Raw genomic sequence first — 21,051 nt, 5'->3', positions numbered from 1 at the left:
ATCTGGAATTGGGTGTTACTGATGTCAAAGCCATTGAATTGAAAATGGTTGGCTTTTCATTTCTGGGTAAGGCAAAATTTGTTATGGTCAGAGAGATAGATGTACTTGAAAATCAAGGACAACGAGGTTTGAGAGAGACACTTGTCCGCTAGCGACACGATTTTTATTTGAATTTGTGGTTATGTTTCTCACCATATATTTCTTACTGATTGTATGGATTAGGCTGACTGACACTTGCACAGACTTTCTGCAGCTTTGAAGGAGGAGGCTTCAATGGCTGTTTCAACTGCTTCAATTATCTCTTCCCCGTCGCAGCGTCTCTTCAGTCGCCGTTCTTATTCAACTTGCCACTCTAGCCCATCAGTTTCGAATCCTTTTGGTATGCCTTCTTTACTAGTCTGGTTTTTATATATTGTTGATGAAATAGCTCTAAATTGAATTTGTTTTCTTAGAGCTAATATTATAGCTTAAACAGAGATAAAAATTGATGTATCTTGAGCTACGTTTCTTTGAGCTGTATTTAGCAAGGTTTTTCTTTTTGTTGCATAACATGTAATTTTGCAGGTACTCTTCCATTGAGAGGGTATTCTCTTGAAAAGAAAGGAGATGCACTCAAGATAACCACCAAAGTCAGTGCCGCCGCTGTTGCAACCCAAACTGAAGAGGAAACTAAAAAGTATGTATTTCAGATGGAACAAGGCAACCTTTACAAACAATTGGCCATATGAAATTTGAACACATATTCATAATTTTGATTGTAAAACCAAAAATCCTTTAACTTTGCAGGTATCAATTACCGACATGGGCAGACTTTGATCTAGGAAGAGCTCCTGTCTTCTGGAAGACCATGAATGGCCTTCCTCCTACCTCTGTATGTTAGCACTCAGAAACCAAGATTTCTTTATTTTGAGTCAACACAATTTTTGTAATAAAAACAAAGGGACTCAGACATTCAGTTAAACTTAGCTGATTCTGGTAATAAAATTTTGTTAATCTACAGGGTGAGAAGCTAACAATATTCTACAATCCCATGGCAAAAGGTTTGGCTCCAAATGAAGAGTTCGGGGTTGCATTTAATGGTAATCGAATATTCAATTCTTGTAATCTACTTTAGTGAACTATGAGATATACAGCTGCCATTGTTTAAATTCCATCTTTCTCTGCTAACTGGGTTTTCGATGTTAATAGGAGGTTTTAATCAGCCCATTATGTGTGGTGGTGAGCCGCGATCTATGCTCAAGAAGACTCGCGGCAAAGCTGATCCTCCATTTTACACCATCAAGATTTGTGTTCCTAAACATGGTTGGTAATGTTGAATCATTTCATATATACCTTAGCTTTGGCTGGCTCTTATTTTTCCTAACTTTTATGGTTATCTCTCCATGTTTTTTTCGGCATGCAGCTATAAGCTTGATCTTCTCATTCACGAATGGAAGCGAGTGGGACGGACCGTACAAAATTCAGTTTGAGAGTCTTAAAGTATGGAGAAACAGGCCCCTGGCCTTCTTTAACGAGGTAACTACTCTTACACTATGTACGCCGTCTCAAATTACTAAATTTAGCTTCAATTGAAGTAAAAATGCTCCCTAATAAACTTATACATTCTAATGATGCATTGCAGGGGTTGGCTGAAGAATTGAGCCGAGACGGTGCTTGTGAAAAAGCAATTTTCCCGGATTCCGATATTGTTCCTACTCGTTGTCGCATGATTGGTAATTTAAATGTTGAAGGGGTAAGTAAGATGATTTAGCTGTATTAATAAATTTCATTTTAAACAACCCAAGCCAACAAACTGTTAAGCAAACCGATATATCCGACTTGTTATGCTAATGGACGTTGTTAAATTATGTACGACAGGGTGACCGCTGCGAGTTGAACTTTGTAACAGGATGCACGGACCCAAGTTCACCGGAATATAACCCGTTAGCAAATGTAGATGACGGATCTTGTCCGCCATATTCAGACTCAGAGTCAGAGGAATAGAATCAAACCTTCTGTGTCTATTATCCAACTTTGCATGTATGTATAGTGTATCATAAATAATTTGATTACATTCATAATTTATACAGTACATTACAACATAGTTAAAAAAAAATTCTCAAGACCTCATCCACAGAAACAGGGTTGCTCTGTTACTGTCTTTATACTCGAGGAACATTTATGTCTCTTTTCTTTATTTTCAATCCTGCAACTTATTAGTTCTTGTGTTTGTTATACGGAATAAGAACTAGTGCCTAAACGATCCATAGGTATTCGCATATTACAATCACTTGGCTCACGATATGCTTACTTTGTAATGTCCATCTTGTATATATATATTCCTTACTTGGTGTCTTTGATTTATATGCATCACAAACAACTGCCATTGTGCAGCTTTGCTGAGAATGGTTACGATTTCGGCCACGTTATGGCCGAATTATAGTGGACATGTACTAAAATATTGCTTTTAACGGCCAAGTTATGGCTGGCCGGCTATCCTTCGATGTAAACCCCCAAGTTTTTCCATCTTGTTTGCACATTTTCCTATCACATTGTAGTCCCAAAATAAGTATTTATCCAAATGTGTTCATCCCATTGGAATTACCCCGATGGACGCGACAATAAAATCTAGAACGGAAACAACCGTTTCTGGTTGACACTGTAGAATCTAAAAGCATCTCCAATGCAAAGGGTTAAGGTCTTAAAATTGCATGATGCATAGGATTTAAGATCTTATCTACCAAATTTTCATCTCCAATACAAGAGTGGAGGTCATAAATAAAGATGACATGACTAAGTGGGGGTAAAGGAGAAAGTCTTAATAAGACTTTCTTCATGACCCTCGGTCTTAAGTCCACATCATATGTTGTCTTTAAATTTAAACAAAAAGTGTTAGATAACACCTTGGGGATTGGAGATGAAATTTAGGTGGAGATTTTTATATTTATTTATTTTTGTCATGTAGTAAATGACCCACAGCTAAAAGGTGTTAATAAGAGCTCCACATAGGATGACCTTGACCCCTAGCATTGGAGACGCTCTAAAAGCAACTCCAATTGGCATAACAAACAGTCAGATTTTCCTATTATACACCTACAGTGGGGTTGGAAGACCATTAAAACGGATGAGAAAACCTCCAAACACAAGGGTTTGTTCATTGCGTCTCTGATTGAACCGATCGACTCAATCAAGAACGACTGGTTCCAACAAGGCCGATCGGTGTGTACTGAGTCGAGACTCGATTTCCACAGAGCCGAAGCTCGTACCATACTTATCCGGCCGGTTCCTGCTGGGCCGACAACGGCTAATTACATCCAACGGCTACTAATTCACTCCCTATAAATTCAGTTGATTTCAACTCCAAAACTCACACCTTCTCCACCTTCTACACTTAGAAAATTCTTATAATTCATATTCAATGTCTCCTTCAACACCCCCAAAAATTTATAATTTCACTTCACTCACACCTTCTTCACCCACTTTATAATTTCACTTTCTAAAACACATTCTTAGATAAGATGGCAAGTCAAGAAGATACACAAAATTCTGCATCACAAAGAGTTCGCGGTCCGAATTTCAGTTTAGAAGAACATGAAGAAATCTGCAGAGCTTATGCATCATTCTAATTTGAATGTTAATGGAAAGGCTGAGGTATACGATGGAGTCGGTGTGAAAAAAACAAAAAGGCTCAGAAAGAAAGCTCAAGATGATGCACAATCATCAAATTCAACTTCGGCCGAGTTCAACCTTCAAGGTTATTTTGAAAAAAAATAAAAGAATGATATGGATAAACTAGTTATACGTAATAAAATGGCTTCAGAAATGAAGAAATGTCGTAAGGCAGTTGAAAAGAAAAACTTTAATGCACACATGCGAGGAATTATGGGAATGGACTTTTCCAAGATGAATTGGGCACAACTTCGATACTGGCAAGATGAATTTGATGCAATTTAAGCACATAAGGCCCAGCAACGGCCAACACCAGATGACGGATCTTCTTCTGATGAATAAGACGCCCATAAGGAGGATATCAATAATGTCATCACATTGGCATGGTTTTTTAAATTCATGACTTAGTTGTTAGTTTAACTTGTTATGTGTAATTCTTTTAGTTTTTTTTTTTTCAATTTAATCCTTACTTGCAATTTAAATTATCAGAGTACACGAATCAAAGTACATGAATTAAACTACCGAAATCAAAGTACACAAATCAAATTACACTAAAAAAAAAAATTGTAAGGGTTTCTTCTTCCAAAATCATCCCACAAGTGAGCAGTGAGATCCTCCTTTAGTCTTAAATGTAAACCTATGTTTTGAATTCTCTCTTCCACCAATCTATATTCTCGTGCAGGCACACCCCATGAGGGTTGAACATCTTTCCTCATATCTTTATCTGGATAATGAACCCAGGTTTTATCCCGTCGAGTTTCTTCAATTACCATATTGTGCAAAATGATGCAGGTGAGCATAACTCTATTTATTTTTATTGGTTTAAAAGAACGATATGGTCCACAAATTATATGGAACTTTCTCTTCAAAACTCCAAATACTCGTTCCATATCCTTCCTACATGCCATATGTCTTTTGTTAAACAACCATTGAGCACGGACATATTCTTCATTTATAGGTATCTCATCGTAAGCTTGAATTAAAGTTGACCACGCCAGATAAATTCCGCGCGCCAGAAAATACCCCATGTTATACTGATTGTCGTTGATGGTGAAATTGGCAGCTGGAGCATTTCTTCAATTCTTCGAACAACATAGATTTGTGCAAGATATTGATGTCGTTGTTGCAACCCGGAAGTCCAAAAAAAGCATGTTATATCCAACAATCATAAGAAGTTGTCTCTTCCAAAACCACAGTTGGTTTTGTGTAATGTCCCTTGTACTAACCTTGCCAAGCATACGGACATCCATGCCACATCCAATGCATGCAATCAAGGCTACCGAACATTCCAGGAAAGCCTCTCTCCCCATTCTGAGTTAGTAGTCGATTGACATTATCTTGTGTTGGTTGTCATAAAAAACGTGGACCAAAATGGTTTACTACAGTTTCGCAAAACATTTTGAGATTATCATATGCAGTTGTTTTTCCCATGCGAATGTACTCATCCCAAGTGTCCGCTGATAGACGCATTTATGTGTCTATTTTCATATCTTTTGTGTATTTTGTTAGTACCCATTTTTGCTTATTGTGGTGTTTTTATGTTTGTTTAGGTGTTTTTGGAGAAATACCCCTTGTGTAGAAAGAGTTGCTCAATAAGTAATGTTTTACACCCCGGAGAAATACACTGAAAGGCACCCCAGAAATGTACCGGAAACGTCCCAGAAATGTCTCGGAGGATCCCAGAAAAATTACTATTTCCACCCAAATTACTATTCGCACCCCAGCACTCTGGATAAGGGGCACCTTCTTCTCAAATTCAAATAAACTTTTTGGCGGGAAAATTGGTTCATCAACTGGCAGAATTTAAATCGACAAAATGAAGGTGTTGTGGTGCGATTCAATGGCTCAAACTTGGTAGGAAGATGTGATATAGCTTAAGGAACACATTGTGGGCATCGGATTCGATCGGAATTGGCTGGAAATCCTGGTTTGAGTCACGATCTCAAAACAGAGCAACGTGTCATGTAACACGAGTTTGATTGTGTGTTTGCCATGCATGGAGTGTTTTGGAGAAGTTCGATGACTTTGGAGGCGTGGGGAAGGTTAACTAGAGCGTGCAGGATCAAATTTTACGTGTGTAGAAGCCAAAAATGGAAATTATTGTTAAATATGGGCATCGAGCAATGAGGGATTAAATGGAGAATATACGCAAGTAATGGTCGGATATTTTGGTCCTAAAACACTATAAATACAAGGAAAAAGAGCTTGGAAGGGTTGGAGAGTTTTGGGGGAGAGTTTGGAGTCGAGAGAATCAAAAGAAGAGGTCGAAATCATCAAGAGAAAACTTGACAGAAATACACGTTGCTGCTGCTCTGAAGAACAAGGAATCGGCCACGGTTCCTTCATCCGATTTGCAACATCATATTTTAAATCTGAACAAAATGATTATAGATTTTTCGTGGCTTGTAGTTGTAGTGATAAGGGGTATCGTTAAAACTCGAACTTGTGAAGGTAACTTTTTTCTAGATTTAAATAAATAAAATTACATGCACAATATTAACAAAATATGGGAGAGAATTTTTACTGGGGATCAGGATTCCACCATCCACCAAAATTTATGTGATTCAATAACAATTCTTATCATGCAATTCTAAACAATATAACTCCAATCAAAGGAAATTGTGATTCTAATCATTGCCTAAATTAGATTTTGAAAACATCCATTGTTAATCGCAAGCATGAAGTATCAAAAGCAATTTACTAAGCATACTCCATCAAGAGAAAACACAATTGATTAATAAAAATCATTTACTCCATATTTATTCGGTGCAATTAATCATAAAAGAGTTGCATAAATAAATTTAAATAAATTTTACCACATAACTTTTGAAAGAACGGCTTCCCTCGTCACCCCTGGGATTGGATTTAGCTACTCATGATGAAAAACCTCTCAAAATGATTCATTGATGCTCAAAAGTTGTTTACAATCAAGAGAAAATGTAAATATAATCGGGTTTGGAACGCATATAAACGTTACACACTGCCATTACAAGAGCGACAGAAATGAAAAGTTGTTCCCTGGTTGAATGCGACCAACAGCTGAGTGTCGCAGACGCTTGCGAAGAACGACTGCTGCTGCAAGTCTGTTCTTCCCGTTCTTCCTTTCTCGCACCAGCAGAAACTTTCTCTCTGGATGTTTTTTTTTTCTTTGATTCTCTCGACTCCAAACTCTCCCCCAAAACTCTCCAACCCTTCCAAGCTCTTTTTCCTTGTATTTATAGTGTTTTAGTACCAAAATATCCGACCATTACTTGCGTATATTCTCCATTTAATCCGTCATTGCTCGATGCCCATATTTAACAATAATTTCCATTTTTGGCTTCTACACACGTAAAATTTGATCCTGAACGCTCTAGTTAACCTTCCCCACGCCTCCAAAGTCATCGAACTTCTCCAAAACACTCCATGCATGGCAAACACACAATCAAACTCGTGTTACAGGACACGTTGCTCTGTTTTGAGCTCGTGACTCAAACCAGGATTTCCAGCCAATTCCGATCGAATCCGATGCCCACAATGTGTTCCTTAAGCTATATCACATCTTCCTACCAAGTTTGAGCCATTGAATCGCACCACAACACCTTCATTTTGTCGATTTAAATTCTGCCAGTTGATGAACCAATTTTCCCGCCAAAAAGCTTATTTGAATTTGAGAAGAAGGTGCCCCTTATCCAGAGTGCTGGGGTGCGAATAGTAATTTAGGTGGAAATAGTAATTTTTCTGGGATCCTCCGGTACATTTCTGAGACGTTTCCGGTGCATTTCTGGGGTGCCTTTCAGTGCATTTCTCCAGGGTGTAAAACATTACTTATTGAGCAACTCTTTCTACACAAGGGGTATTTCTCCAAAAACACCTAAACAAACATAAAAACACCACAATAAGCAAAAATGGGTACTAACAAAATACACAAAAGAGATGAAAATAGACACATAAATGCGTCTATCAAATACCCCCAAACTTATTATTTGCTAGTCCTCGAGCAAAATTTATTCTTGAAAAGTGACCGAGTTAATCTCGGGTGGGTTTATCAGAGGTGTACCCACAAAAACCAATACTCCAGACCCTATCTATCTACGCAGAACCTTGGAAAGCACTAAAGAACCTCCTTGGTTGGCATACAATTATTGACTCTAAGAGGAAGAACCCTGATGCGAAATTCCAATTGTTGTACACGAGTTTGCACTCAAGCATACTAAAATTCATATAAGTGACAGAGCTCTACTAAGATAGTTTCACGATGGACATCATACTCGGAGTCAGACTAATCACATGAAAAGATTAAGAAGATGGAAAGAAAAATGTAGATGGTTGAAAAGCGAACGGTGTTTCCCATATCTGTCTGAAGGCCTCTGCCAAGATGAACCTAACCTAAATGACTGAGATACCGGTCTGACTAATATTAACACACTGGCATATACAAGGGAACCGGTGGTCAATAACTTAAATCTAGATCAACAAACTGGAAAATACAAGGGAACCAGCAGTTGACTACACATAACAATAACCATTTTTTATTATTATTATTTTTTTTTTGTTAACTTAACGGCATGAATAGATCTTTTGGATCCAAGCGCATGCTTCTTGTCAGCAGATAACACGATAGTTCCCACGGGTCCTGCATTCCACGCTTGCTTAGGCGACGGAAACAGGGAGAACACACACATATTGCTATCCAAGTGTTAGTATTTATTCCGATTGGTCTAACTGGTCCGGTCTATTTTTTTTTTTTTTTTGGAAAAGGTAACTCAGTCACTCTATTTCACCCTAGCAAAGGTAACAACTTGAATCGTGTGCCCCACCAAATCACTTGAAACAAAAGAAAACTAAAAATAGAAAGTGAAAAGGACTCGACAAGATATGGCGAAACTATCATGTTAATTCTAACACCTGAGCTCTGTGCTTTTATGAATAGACTCTATAGATGTTTCCATCTAGTCAGATTGGTTCCTCATCTCCTAAAACAAAAATGTTTCCATCCACTTAGATTGGTTAGTGCTATCCTTAATAGGCGTAAATTTCTAGGCTCTGGAGTTTATTTATTGCAACTAAAAAGTTTCTCCCATACCCCCAAACTTAAAATTAACATTGTCCTCAATGTTCTAAAGATGAAATTAAAAGCATGAACAAGGAGAGACAGTTACTATATGAAGAAAAAGAGTGAAGGAAGGAATTACCGGGTTGCATGAGATTGGGTTACCTCCCAAGAAGTGCTAAGTTTAAAGTCTTCAGCCAGACATCGGAAGGAATTAGTCACCTCATAGAATCATATAGAAGTAGTCGGAATAACTGTGGGTCATCTGGATCAAAAAGTATTACCCACAAGAAGAGGAAACTGCAACAGACCAAAAAGATGCCGAACATACCCTTGTTTAAGACAACTACATCTAGTTGTGGCTCAGGTTCAGGTTCTATAACTGGGTCTAGATAACAGGTTTTCATCGGTTGGATTTCCTCAAAGCTAAGATCCGGTTCAGGTATTAGAGTCTGGAAAAACTCAACTAAGAACTTATAAGCACATAACAACAACCTGAATAACTGGGGATCCTCTAAGTCAATCAGATCTGACTCACACAGCTGATCACAATGAAAGAGGTGGTCTTCCTGAAGAAAATGTGTCGACCCTAATATCCTAAAGTGATTAGGTTTAGTCTCAAAACTTAATAACCAACACATCTTAAAATCAAAAGTTCCCACAATTGGTTGAAAAGTTTTTGGTGGGAAAACAAAGTCAATCTTGGTATCATAGCCTGGGTTAACCACATCAACCAGATGATGGGTTTCTAAAAACTGAGCTTCTTTCTGGACATCATTAGGTTCGGGAAAACGTGTACGAAGATAATCTTGTAAGATGGTTGAGGCACAAATGTCAAGTCCTACAGGAGGGTACTTTTTAAGAGTTAAAGCACACAGAGAATGATAATCACCCCCAAACTTAGAGTTTTCTGTGTCTCTAGGAAGACTAGTCACAATTTCCCTAATTTCTAGGTCATCAGATTCCTGGAAATGGTCAATAGATTCTTCTAAGTTGGGTTCATCCTCACTCATTTCTACGATTTTATCATCTTCTAAGACTAGTGTTTCTAAATCGCTAGATTCTAAAACAGTATTCTCAGGGTAAACTCTTTCCTCTAAACCATCATCACAATCATATAAAGGATTATCAGAGAAAGTTTCATATAAAGGCTCATTAACTAAGGTGTTAATCAAAGTTACTTCCTCCGATCCATTAATAAGTTCATCAAATAATGGATTGTCCAATACTCTGTAGGCTAAAGGATCATGAACTTCATCGTCTAAAACGGTGGTATCTCTAGTCAGATCCACATCCTTTTGAATAGGTGAATAATCATTAAAATTATTGGGATCTGAACCAGAAATAATATTATCATTATGAAGCTCAAATGGAGTAACTAGTTCCGGATCACTATGCCTACAAATGTATGATTCTTCATCAATATTATCTTCATCATAATCATCATGAACCTCATCTAAAGTAGTGTCTTTTATTCTAACCTCGTCTTCTAGATTGGGCAAATATTCACTATTGATATCAAGGGTAGAATTGGAAACACTATATTGGAAATTAAGACTATCTTGAGCAGTTCTGTTCTGGGCCTCGAATAAAAGCTTTTGAATCGACTCACATGACTTCCTTATGGTATCGTGTATAGAAGGTTCACTCATGGGTGCATTTTTTTTATTCATTTCTAAAACAAACCTATTTGTATTCTCAGTTAATTGTTTGAGAGACTCTTCTAGAGGAAGAACAGGTTCAGAAGGATCATAATAGGGACTAGTTTTCAATAGTTTGATTGTATCCCCTAGAGACGAAGAACTAGTACTATAATCTTCTTGCTCGTAAGACTGATGCATGTGTGGATATTAATTGGGCTCACCATGGTATGACCCATATCCTTCCAAAGGATGGCGTTCCCAACCACTATTCCCAACATGGTCATAAAAGGATGATGTCCATATTCAAATTCAGGTCGATACTCATTGTATTGGCTTCTATCATACCAGTTCGACATTCTTAATTGCAAGGGAATTCTACACAACACAAACAAGGCTGACTCGACTCCACCAAAGAAAACCTAAAGATTTCTAGCAAACAAAAAGCATGATGGCTCCACTTAGATTGTTTCTAGACCAGCTTCTATCTTTCAAAAGGGAATTCGTTGCAATTTGAGCAAACCCCTCTGGAATCAATCCGAGTCAAAATAAGTTGAACTGAGGCGAGGGAAGCTCAGTGGAGCTTTGATACCCAAGGCCTCACCGCTATCACAAGGCGGCGCAGTCACGCATTCAACTCACAGAAACCATCATGAACTTTGGAGTGTGCTTAAAGAGCAACCAATATTTTTCGAACGAGTTTCCTATTAAGCTCGTTACCTTATCGGTCTCGTTCTCTTCCAAATTTTAAGCTTGGGTTCGCGTTAGGTTTCGTTTTCCTAAGGCGGGCAAGAAGGGAGCGGTGATGAAATCTGAACCCTTATCTTGTATTGGCCAGGCCTTGCCCTTTACTAGGAATTTAAAAACAGTCCAAATTCGTCCTCAATCAATGAATCACCTTAAGGAATGCAGTAACTCGCTTACAGGAGATTCGCGAGTGTTTCGATGGACTTACCTCCCGTACCAGACGGGGGATGAACCGTTGAAGTCGACTCGGGCCACGACTCCTATGTCAGGTACGAACCCGAGGGGCCGAGACGATATAGTAATCGTCGTCCTTCCCTGCAAACAGTTTATGTATAATTTTTTTTTTATTATTAATAATAAGACCCTTCCGTAGGGTTAAAAAAATGTCCAAAAATCCAGAATAAAGTCCAAATAAAAAGTCCAAAAAAAATTACAAAAATGATAAAAAAAAAAATCCTATTTACAAATTCTAAAAAAAATAAATAAAAGCTATATACAGAAGAAAAAAAATAATAATAATAAATATTAAATCCTAAAAAAGAAAATTATGTCTTTTTTTTTTCCTTCTCCCTTAGCTTTTAGCTTTTACCTTTAAGCTTTTTGTTCCCAAGTCCTTAGTATTCCACTTCGAACCTGTAAATCAAAGACATAAAAAGAAACGTAAAAAGGAACAAATAAAATAATAAAAAATAATAAAAACCTAAAAATTCTACCTAAGCACAAATCCGCGTCGGCGGCACCAAAATGATTATAGATTTTTCGTGGGTTGTAGTTGTAGTGATAAGGGGTATCGTTCAAACTCGAACTTGTGAAGGTAACTTTTTTCTAGATTTAAATAAATAAAATTATATGCACAATATTAACAAAATATGGGAGAGAATTTTTACTGGGGATCAGGATTCCACCATCCACCAAAATTTATGTGATTCAATAACAATTTTTATCATGCAATTCTAAACAATATAACTCCAATCAAAGGAAATTGTGATTCTAATCATTGCCTAAATTAGATTTTGAAAACATCCATTGTTAATCGCGAGCATGAAGTATCAAAAGCAATTTACTAAGCATACTCCATCAAGAGAAAACACAATTGATTAATAAAAATCATTTACTCCATATTTATTCGGTGCAATTAATCATAAAAGAGTTGCATAAATAAATTTAAATAAATTTTACCACATAACTTTTGAAAGAACGGCTTCCCCCGTCACCCCTGGGATTGGATTTAGCTACTCATGATGAAAAACCTCTCAAAATGATTCATTGATGCTCAAAAGTTGTTTACAATCAAGAGAAAATGTAAATATAATCGGGTTTGGAACGCATATAAACGTTACACACTGCCGTTACAAGAGCGACAGAAATGAAAAGTTGTTCCCTGGTTGAATGCGACCAACAGCTGAGTGTCGCAGACGCTTGCGAAGAACGACTGTTGCTGCAAGTCTGTTCTTCCCGTTCTTCCTTTCTCGCACCAGCATAAACTTTCTCTCTGGATGTTTTTTTTTTCTTTGATTCTCTCGACTCCAAACTCTCCCCCAAAACTCTCCAACCCTTCCAAGCTCTTTTGCCTTGTATTTATAGTGTTTTAGGACCAAAATATCCGACCATTACTTGCGTATATTCTCCATTTAATCCGTCATTGCTCAATGCCCATATTTAACAATAATTTCCATTTTTGGCTTCTACACACGTAAAATTTGATCCTGCACGCTCTAGTTAACCTTCCCCACGCCTCCAAAGTCATCGAACTTCTCCAAAACACTCCATGCATGGCAAACACACAATCAAACTCGTGTTACAGGACACGTTGCTCTATTTTGAGCTCGTCACTCAAACCAGGATTTCCAGCCAATCCGATCGAATCCGATGCCCACAATGTGTTCCTTAAGCTATATCACATCTTCCTACCAAGTTTGAGCCATTGAATCGCACCACAACACCTTCATTTTGTCGATTTAAATTCTGCCAGTTGATGAACCAATTTTCCCGCCAAAAAGTTTATTTGAATTTGAGAAGAAGGTGCCCCTTATCCAGAGTGCTGGGGTGCGAATAGTAATTTGGGTGGAAATAGTAATTTTTCTGGGATCCTCCGGTACATTTCTGGGACGTTTCCGGTGCATTTCTGGGGTGCCTTTCAGTGCATTTCTCCGGGGTGTAGAACATTACTTATTGAGCAACTCTTTCTACACAATGGGTATTTCTCCAAAAACACCTAAACAAACATAAAAACACCACAATAAGCAAAAATGGGTACTAACAAAATACACAAAAGAGATGAAAATAGACACATAAGAACCCCATGCCTCGAATCCTAAGGGCTGCGGTGACCTTTTGTTCAGGACTAGGCCCTCGTATGTTTCTTGCATCAAATTGATAGTTAAATTTAGGGTTTACCCGACAAAAGCTCTCTGATAACCCGCATGACCAAGTGTTGTGGCATTCGGTAGCGGCATTGAAAATCATCATCATAGTAGACACCTTCTATTAAGAAAATAATCACGTATCATTTGTTGGTGACCTTCCTCTAGAAATCTCCACGTATATCTTCTTCTCGATACAGTTCCTGGTCCTGGATCTCGTGGAACTTGCCAAGTGTATAATTGTAGTATTGCGTTAATTTTGGATCTCTCATCGTCTGAATCTGTATCCATTTGATCCAGCTGCTACATAATCGCTTCTTGTTGATGGAAAAATGTATTCGCTAATAATTGAGTTTCTTCGTTCTCCATATCAGGATCCATGGTGAAGGAAACTAATGAAAACAAGAGAGATATTTAATAAATTGGAGTAAAAAATGAACATTAGAGAATGATATGTATTTGAGTTTACAATCGGTGGATTGAGTGTGTTTATATAGGTGTAAAACTAAACATAGAAATTGGGGCGAGTGGAATAATAGCCGTTGTCGAACCATACAAGACCGGTCTGCTCATCCTAGGACGAGTGTCGGCTCAATATGAGACGAGCCTCCGGCCAGGCTGAGCCGACCGGCCTCATATGGCACACTCGGCTTATTCTGACTCGATAAACAATCTTCCCACCGCACAAAACTCAGTTTGTCCATCCACCTAGCACCACAGACAACTTTATTTGCATAATCCCATTCGACTTGCTCTAAGGCCATAAAAACAAAAATGCGGAGGATTAGATTATTTTATGATTTAAAATATTCACTTTCACGGGGAAAAGGATTTTATAGAGTTGATGATAATATAAAATATGATACAAAGATTTTGGTTTAGACATTCCTATACATATGCTTAAATAGATTTGGGAAATTCAAATTTAGTGTAAAAATGGAAGAAAGTTTAGCTTCAAGATTCGATTGCTGTAAGTAATCAATCCGCCATTGGATCTCCACGAGATTCAGTGGATCTTCTGCTCTAGTTATTAGAACAGAAATCATGTTCTTTCACTTCTTATTAATCGTCATTTTCTTGTGTTATCATACATCCAGTGAATTGATAACAAGGTTGCCAGGACAACCCAAAAATGTTCCATTTAAACAACATTCTGGTTACATAGTAACAGATGCTGTCCAAGGCCGAGCTCTGTTTTATTATTTCGTCGAAGCTAACTCAGTTCACCCACTCTCGCATCCACTCACTTTGTGGCTTAATGGAGGTCCCGGCTGTTCTTCTCTTGGTTTCGGTGCTTTCATGGAACACGGCCCGTTTCAACCAGACAAGAATGGGTTCTTAATCAGCAACAAATTTTCATAAAATTTGGGTAGTAAATTACACACACTTCAAACTTCAAATCAATGCTTGAGTTAACGGATTTTTCATTTGGGCAGAATCTAATATGTAATGGAAACTGCAAGATGAAACTTAGCTTATATAAAGACAACTCTCTTTATTGATGTTTAGAAAATCTCTCAAAACTAAACACAAGCTCTAATCTTGCTCATATGATCAACCACAACTTTGGTGATCATATATATATAGAACTATGAATTCATTTTCCTAGTCCTATTACCTTATTACATGTCTTTCCTTTTCTTAGAACTAGATGACTTCTAATTCCCTTAGGATTACATCAATTTCCTAATCTTGTCCTAACCAGCTTGTTAGTGACTTCTATGTTGAAGTTTAACCAACATTCTCCCTGTTAAGCTTCAACCTTACCCGTGACATATCTTGTACTCCAATCAGTTGTCTCATTTCTTAAAACTTGATCCGAGCTAATGCCTTTGTCAATATATCTGCTTTCTGCTCAGTTCCAGGTATGTGTTCTACGTTAATGACCTCCTTCTCGATGCATTCTCGTATGAAATGATACCTTTTGTGAATGTGTTTCGTCTTCCCATGAAACACTGGATTTTTAGTGAGTGCAATTGCAGACTTATTATCAATCTTGATAAGAACTTTTTCAGGTTCTCTTCCTTTGATTTCACCCAACAGTTCTTGAAGCCATATTGATTGTTTAGTTGCTTCTGTTGCAGCCATAAACTCAGCTTCACAGGATGAGAGGGCTACAGTGTCTTGCTTCTGTGAACACCATGTAATAGGTGCTTCTCCTGGATAAAATATATGACCAGTTGTACTTTTTCCATCATCTTGGTCAATATTATGACTGCTGTCACTATACCCAACAATTCCTTTTGATCCTCCTCGACCATACTTCAATCCATAGGTGATTGTTCCTCTTAGATATCTCAATATCTGCTTTATTACATCACCATGAGACTTGCGTGGACTCTGCATATAACGGCTTGCTACTCCCACAGAGAAAGCCAAGTCTGGTCTTGTGTGTAACAAGTATCTAAGGAATCCAACATTTCTTCTATAACTCGTTGGATCAATCTCAGCTTCTTCTTGTGCCTTTGAAACTTTAAGTCCAAACTCCATTGGTATCTTAGTTGGATTACAAGTTTCAAGTCCTGCTTCTTTCAGAATTATCCTTGCATAAGCTTCTTGTTTAATCTGAATCCCATCTAGCTTATCAACTAGAAACCAAGTCTTGTTTCTGTTGATTGAGATAATTTCTTCTCTACATGCTTGTGTCCATTTAGTCGAGACCTTTGCTTCCTGAAAATTCCTTGGTTCATCATTAACAGAAAGTAGCATAATCTCACATTCTTCTGCAGCTTGAAGAACATAATCCTCCAGATAATGTGGCTTTTGTATCTGTCTTGTTGATTTTCGCAGTGGAATGAGTTGAGTTATTTCATCGATCTCTTCTTCTTCTACTTCTTCGTTATTCTCAGTGGTTTCATTATTCTCTTATTCTTCTTGATTAACATCATTGTTTCCATTGGTATTGATGATTATGGGTCCTTCGCCTTCATCAATTACTTGACCCCATCTCATGTGAAACATTCCTGGATCCCTACTTGGTCCATCATTAGTTTCTTTCCAGTTCCAGTTTGCTTTTTAATCGAATACCACATCTCGACTCACTATCACTCTTTTCGTTGTTGGATTGAATAATCTGTAAGCTTTGGATCCAGGCTCAATTCCTATATTCACAAGAGTCTGAGATCGATCATCCAGTTTCTTAAGAGTTGCAGAATCAACCTTTGTGTATGCTTTGCAACCAAACACTCTTAAATGATCTATATTTGGTTTTCTCTTTCGCAAACTTTCATATGGAGTCATGTCTTTCAGAGCTTTCGTAGGTATCCTGTTTATTAGGTATGTGGAGTGTCGTACAGCTTATCCCCATAGATAATTAGGTACCTGCATAGCCTTTAAAGAACTTCTTGTCATCTCCATTAGAGTCATGTTTCTCCTCCCCACCACTCCGTTTTATTGTGGTGTATATGGTGCTATGAGTTTCCTTTTGATTCCATTTGACTCACAGAACTTGTTGAACTCTAAGGAAGTGAACTCTCCTCCTCTATCAGTTCTAAGCATTTGGACCTCCTCTTTTAACTCTTTTTCTATCAGATTTCTGAAAGCTTTGAATCTGTCAAATGCTTCACTCTTTTCTTTCATAAGAATAGACCACATATATCTTGAGAAGTCATCTATAATAAAAATAATATGTATTTGTTATTTGCAAGGGTTTGTGGTGTAATAGGACCACATAAATCAGCATGAAGAAGCTCTAATGGTTTTGAAGCTCTGAATGTTGTTGCTTTTGGGAAACCTTGACGAGTTTGTTTCCCAACTAAACATGATTCACAGATTTTTGCTTCATCATTTATCTTTGGTAGTCCTCGAACCATCTTGTTCTGAGACATTGCCTTTAAAGTTCTAAAGCTTATGTGTCCTAACCTTGCGTGCCACTTCCATGTCTGATCTTCCAGTCTCGTATTCATACATAATGGCCTTCAAATCATGAGACTTATCTTGTAGAGTCTATTCTGTGAGTGTGAGACTCTAACTAAAAGTCTTCCACTTGGGTCATGAACTGTTAGATAATCTTTTCGCATTCTAACATCACATCCAACTTCTGTAGCTTGTCCTAAACTTAGAATGTTGCTTTGTAAGTTTGGGATGAAGTAGATGTTTGTGACAAGCTTCTGTTCTCCGGTCTTGCTCTGAAATAGAATTGATCCTTTCCCTTCAATTTCTACAGAAGATCCATCCCAAACTTCACTTGTCCTTTGATTTTCTCATTGAGTTCAGAAAAGTAGTGTTTCTTACCAGTCATGTGATTGTTGGCTCCATTATCTAAATATCAGATTCCTTCTTCTCCATCCTTTGATTCGTAGTTCTTTGGTATTAGTTTCCCTTCGTTTAAGAATACAACTTCGTGCACGAAAAGAGATGTATCTGCTTCCCTTGTTTCATTCTTGTTTGTTTCTTCCATCTTTTGTATTCTTTCAGGGCATACAGAGGAGAAGTGTCCTGGTTTATCACATATGTAACAAATAATGTTCGATCTATCCTTCTTTTCTTTCCCTTGGTTTTGATCATTCTGACTTGTTGTTCTATCTTGTGAGTTAAACCTTCCTCCCCTTCCTCGGCCTCTGTTTCCTCTACCACCTCTTCCACGACCTCTTCCTCTCGTCGCAGAGTTTTGTTGGTAAGAGTTTGTGTACAAGAGTTTTCCTTGAGTTTCTCCATTGTTTTCTTCATCAAGGATTCTCTCTTCATATGCTTTCAATCTTCCAATTATATCTTCATAGCTAGTCTTCTTTAAATCTAAGACTTGTTCGAGAGAAGCTATGATATGAATATACTTGGATCTTGGTAAACTATTGAGAAACTTCTTTACCAGTTTATCTTAATCAATGGATTGTCCAAGTGACGCAACTTTTGAGGCTATCTATGATAGCTTTCCTGCAAAGCTATCAATAGTATCAGTGTCTTTCATCTCCACTCTTTCAAATTCAGACATTAAGGTTTGCAGACGGGCTTCTTTAACTCGATCAGCTCCGAGATTACGTGCCTTTATTGCATCCCAAATTTTCTTTGAAGTTTCCTGTTCACCAACTTGTAGAACAAGACATTATGGTATTGCTTGAAAGAGTAATCCAATGGCAACATTGTTTTTGTCTGGGTCCAATGTACCAGGATCAATTGTTTCCCAAACTTTGTAGATTTTCATCAGTACCTTCATTCTCATGGCCCATACTGTGTAGTTTGTGGCGTTGAGGATTGGAACTTGTATTGATGGTGGCGTGAACTGTTTTACACCCACAATGGTGGTTTCATTTTCCATGGCTCAGAAACAAGCTCTGATACCAATTAATGGCAACTGCAAGATGAAACTTAGCTTATATAAAGACAACTCTCTTTATTGATGTTTAGAAAATCTCTCAAAACTAAACACAAGCTCTAATCTTACTCATATGATCAACCACAACTTTGGTGATCATATATATATATATATATAGAACTATGAATTCCTTTTCCTAGTCCTATTACCTTATTACATGTCTTTCCTTTTCTTAGAACTAGATGACTTCTAATTCCCTTAGGATTACATCACTTTCCTAATCTTGTCCTAACCAGCTTGTTAGTGACTTCTATGTTGAAGTTTAACCAACAATATGTTGTATGTGGAATCTCCCATTGGTGTTGGATTTTCGTACTCGAATACAAGCTCGAATTATGTAATGTGGCACGATATTACAACTGGTGGGTGTCTTCTTAGTACTTGAATCTGGCTTTAATTCGGTTCATGTACTAATTAAATTGTTTTTGGGTTTTGAAATACAGCTGCAGATAATGTAAAGTTTATTGTAAATTGGTTAGAAGAATTTCCAGAGTTCAAAGATTCAGATTTGTATTTGGCTGGAGAGAGCTATGCAGGTAATCAAAAACAAGAAATTTTAGATCCCAAGATTCAAATGCTTCCATTTTGTTGATATTCGGAGTTTCCGACTGCAGGGCATTACGCCCCACAGCTTGCAGCATTGTTACTGGAGTATAACAAGCAACCAAACATCAAACCAATTAACCTTAAAGCCATTGCGGTAAACACTAAGAACTTTGCTTTTCGGAATTTATCAAATTTTATGATTTTACCAAAGTAGAATAAAAGATAAAGATAAGCCATCTATGATTTGTTTGTAGCTTGGGAATCCACTTCTAGACCTAGACATAAGCATTAATGCTGCTGATTACTTATGGTCTCACGGAGCTATTTCAGATGCGACCTTAAAGTTGTTGAAGACGGTTTGTAATGATTCGAGGTTCGTTAGAGAGCATGTTCATGGAATAAGGACTCAGGGATGTAAAGATGTTTTTAATATAGTTGGAGATGAAATTGGTGTTGATATTGATCGAAATGATTTGCTCTTACTTCAATGTCTCTCGTCACCTAATTTGTCCAGTGCTAGAAGTGTCAATTCTGAACAGTTTAAATCCAAAGGAATGCTTGCAGCTATCCATGCAACGGTATGTGTTGCTCTGGTCCCTATATTCACTGCTCCTTGTTCGATTCAGGATTGTTTTACATTATACCATAGGTTTAGAGCTAAGTATGAGCATGCATGCTTAAGAGTTTTGAAAAAGCTTGACAGGAATGGAAACATTGGCGACCCATGCCTAGCTGATAGAATATTCAGCTATCTTAACAAACCACAAGTGCAGGAAGCTCTTCATGCCAACACTACCCACCTTTCCTCTTCTTGGGACTTCTGCTCAGGGTCTCCATCTATCTGTCTCGCTTTCTCCATGTAAAACATACTACTTCGACTTTCTTTCTTTTAACATCGAGTGCTAAATACCGTGCAGGCCTCTTGTCTATCAACAAGATAACCTGGACATGAACCTTATACCTCTTGTCTCAAATCTCATTAGAGACGGAATTCCAGTCATGCTGTACAGGTTTGTCATCAAGACCATATTTACCGTCCCTTTTAAACTCTATCTACTTTTAGACTTATCACGTTGAGAGAAACATTAACTAGTTTCCAAACTGTATTTTCAGTGGAGACCAAGACACGAAAATCCCATTAACACAAACAAGGATTATTGCCAATATGCTTGCTCAAAACCTGAACCTCACTGCCTTCACAAAATATGCCCCGTGGTTCAACAAGAAGCAGGTACAACTTAATCCTGAACAGTTTTGCGGTTTCATACTTTAGATTGTACACAATGCAACTATTGTTGATCATATTGCAGGTTGGTGGTTGGGCTCACTCGTTTGGTGCAATAAGAAAAGATGGAATGAATGTCACCTATCTTACCTATGCCACTGTTAGGGGTGCAGCACATGAAGTTCCACTTACATCTCCCTCACAGGCTCTTACATTGTTCAAGGCATTTCTAATTGGAACTCCATTATTGCCTTCATCTATAGCTTAGGGATGCATTTTAGCAGCCACTTGAGAGACACGTTTTATCAATTGAGCTAGACTCTTACTGATCTTTCAAGTGTCAAGGAGAATTGTTCAGTTTCATGATATTATAACCTTGCTTATTTGAGGCCTATGGAAGTGGAAAATTTCAACCTAATGAATTAGCTACAAGATAACTGATGAGCCCAGTTAGAGCGATTAGTCTTTTTGTGATGATATCGTTTTCTTTTGTTAGAGCGATTGCCTGTGGGCTGTCAGCTAAGATTTGCCTGCAATGT

At 37.7% G+C, this 21,051-nt stretch overlaps 1 protein-coding gene and 1 pseudogene across 1 annotated transcript; both read left to right on the top strand.

The window, feature by feature from the left end:
* The first annotated feature begins 213 nt into the window (after positions 1–213).
* On the top strand, positions 214–2,242 carry LOC113348987. Its single transcript, XM_026592906.1, has 8 exons — positions 214–379; positions 565–676; positions 787–871; positions 1,001–1,079; positions 1,189–1,302; positions 1,403–1,515; positions 1,622–1,732; positions 1,858–2,242. The coding sequence occupies exons 1-8, from the start codon at positions 274–276 to the stop codon at positions 1,981–1,983; spliced, it is 846 nt and encodes a 281-aa protein (XP_026448691.1). The 5' UTR covers positions 214–273; the 3' UTR covers positions 1,984–2,242.
* Positions 2,243–14,474: 12,232 nt separating this feature from the next.
* LOC113351862 lies at positions 14,475–20,780 on the top strand (annotated as a pseudogene).
* The last annotated feature ends 271 nt before the right edge of the window (positions 20,781–21,051 follow it).

The sequence above is a fragment of the Papaver somniferum genome, chromosome 2, assembly GCF_003573695.1.
Source record: "Papaver somniferum cultivar HN1 chromosome 2, ASM357369v1, whole genome shotgun sequence".
NCBI lineage: Eukaryota > Viridiplantae > Streptophyta > Magnoliopsida > Ranunculales > Papaveraceae > Papaver > Papaver somniferum.
Note: the sequence above shows the minus strand (reverse complement) of the source record. Positions and strands in the feature narration are given on the sequence as shown.

Coding starts and splice junctions, on each gene's coding strand:
- LOC113348987 (XM_026592906.1), top strand. CDS start 274: ATGGCTGTTTCAACTGCTTCAATTATCTCTTCCCCGTCGCAGCGTCTC. Junction 380..564: donor ATCAGTTTCGAATCCTTTTG/GTATGCCTTCTT, acceptor GTAATTTTGCAG/GTACTCTTCCATTGAGAGGG. Junction 1,516..1,621: donor CCCTGGCCTTCTTTAACGAG/GTAACTACTCTT, acceptor GATGCATTGCAG/GGGTTGGCTGAAGAATTGAG.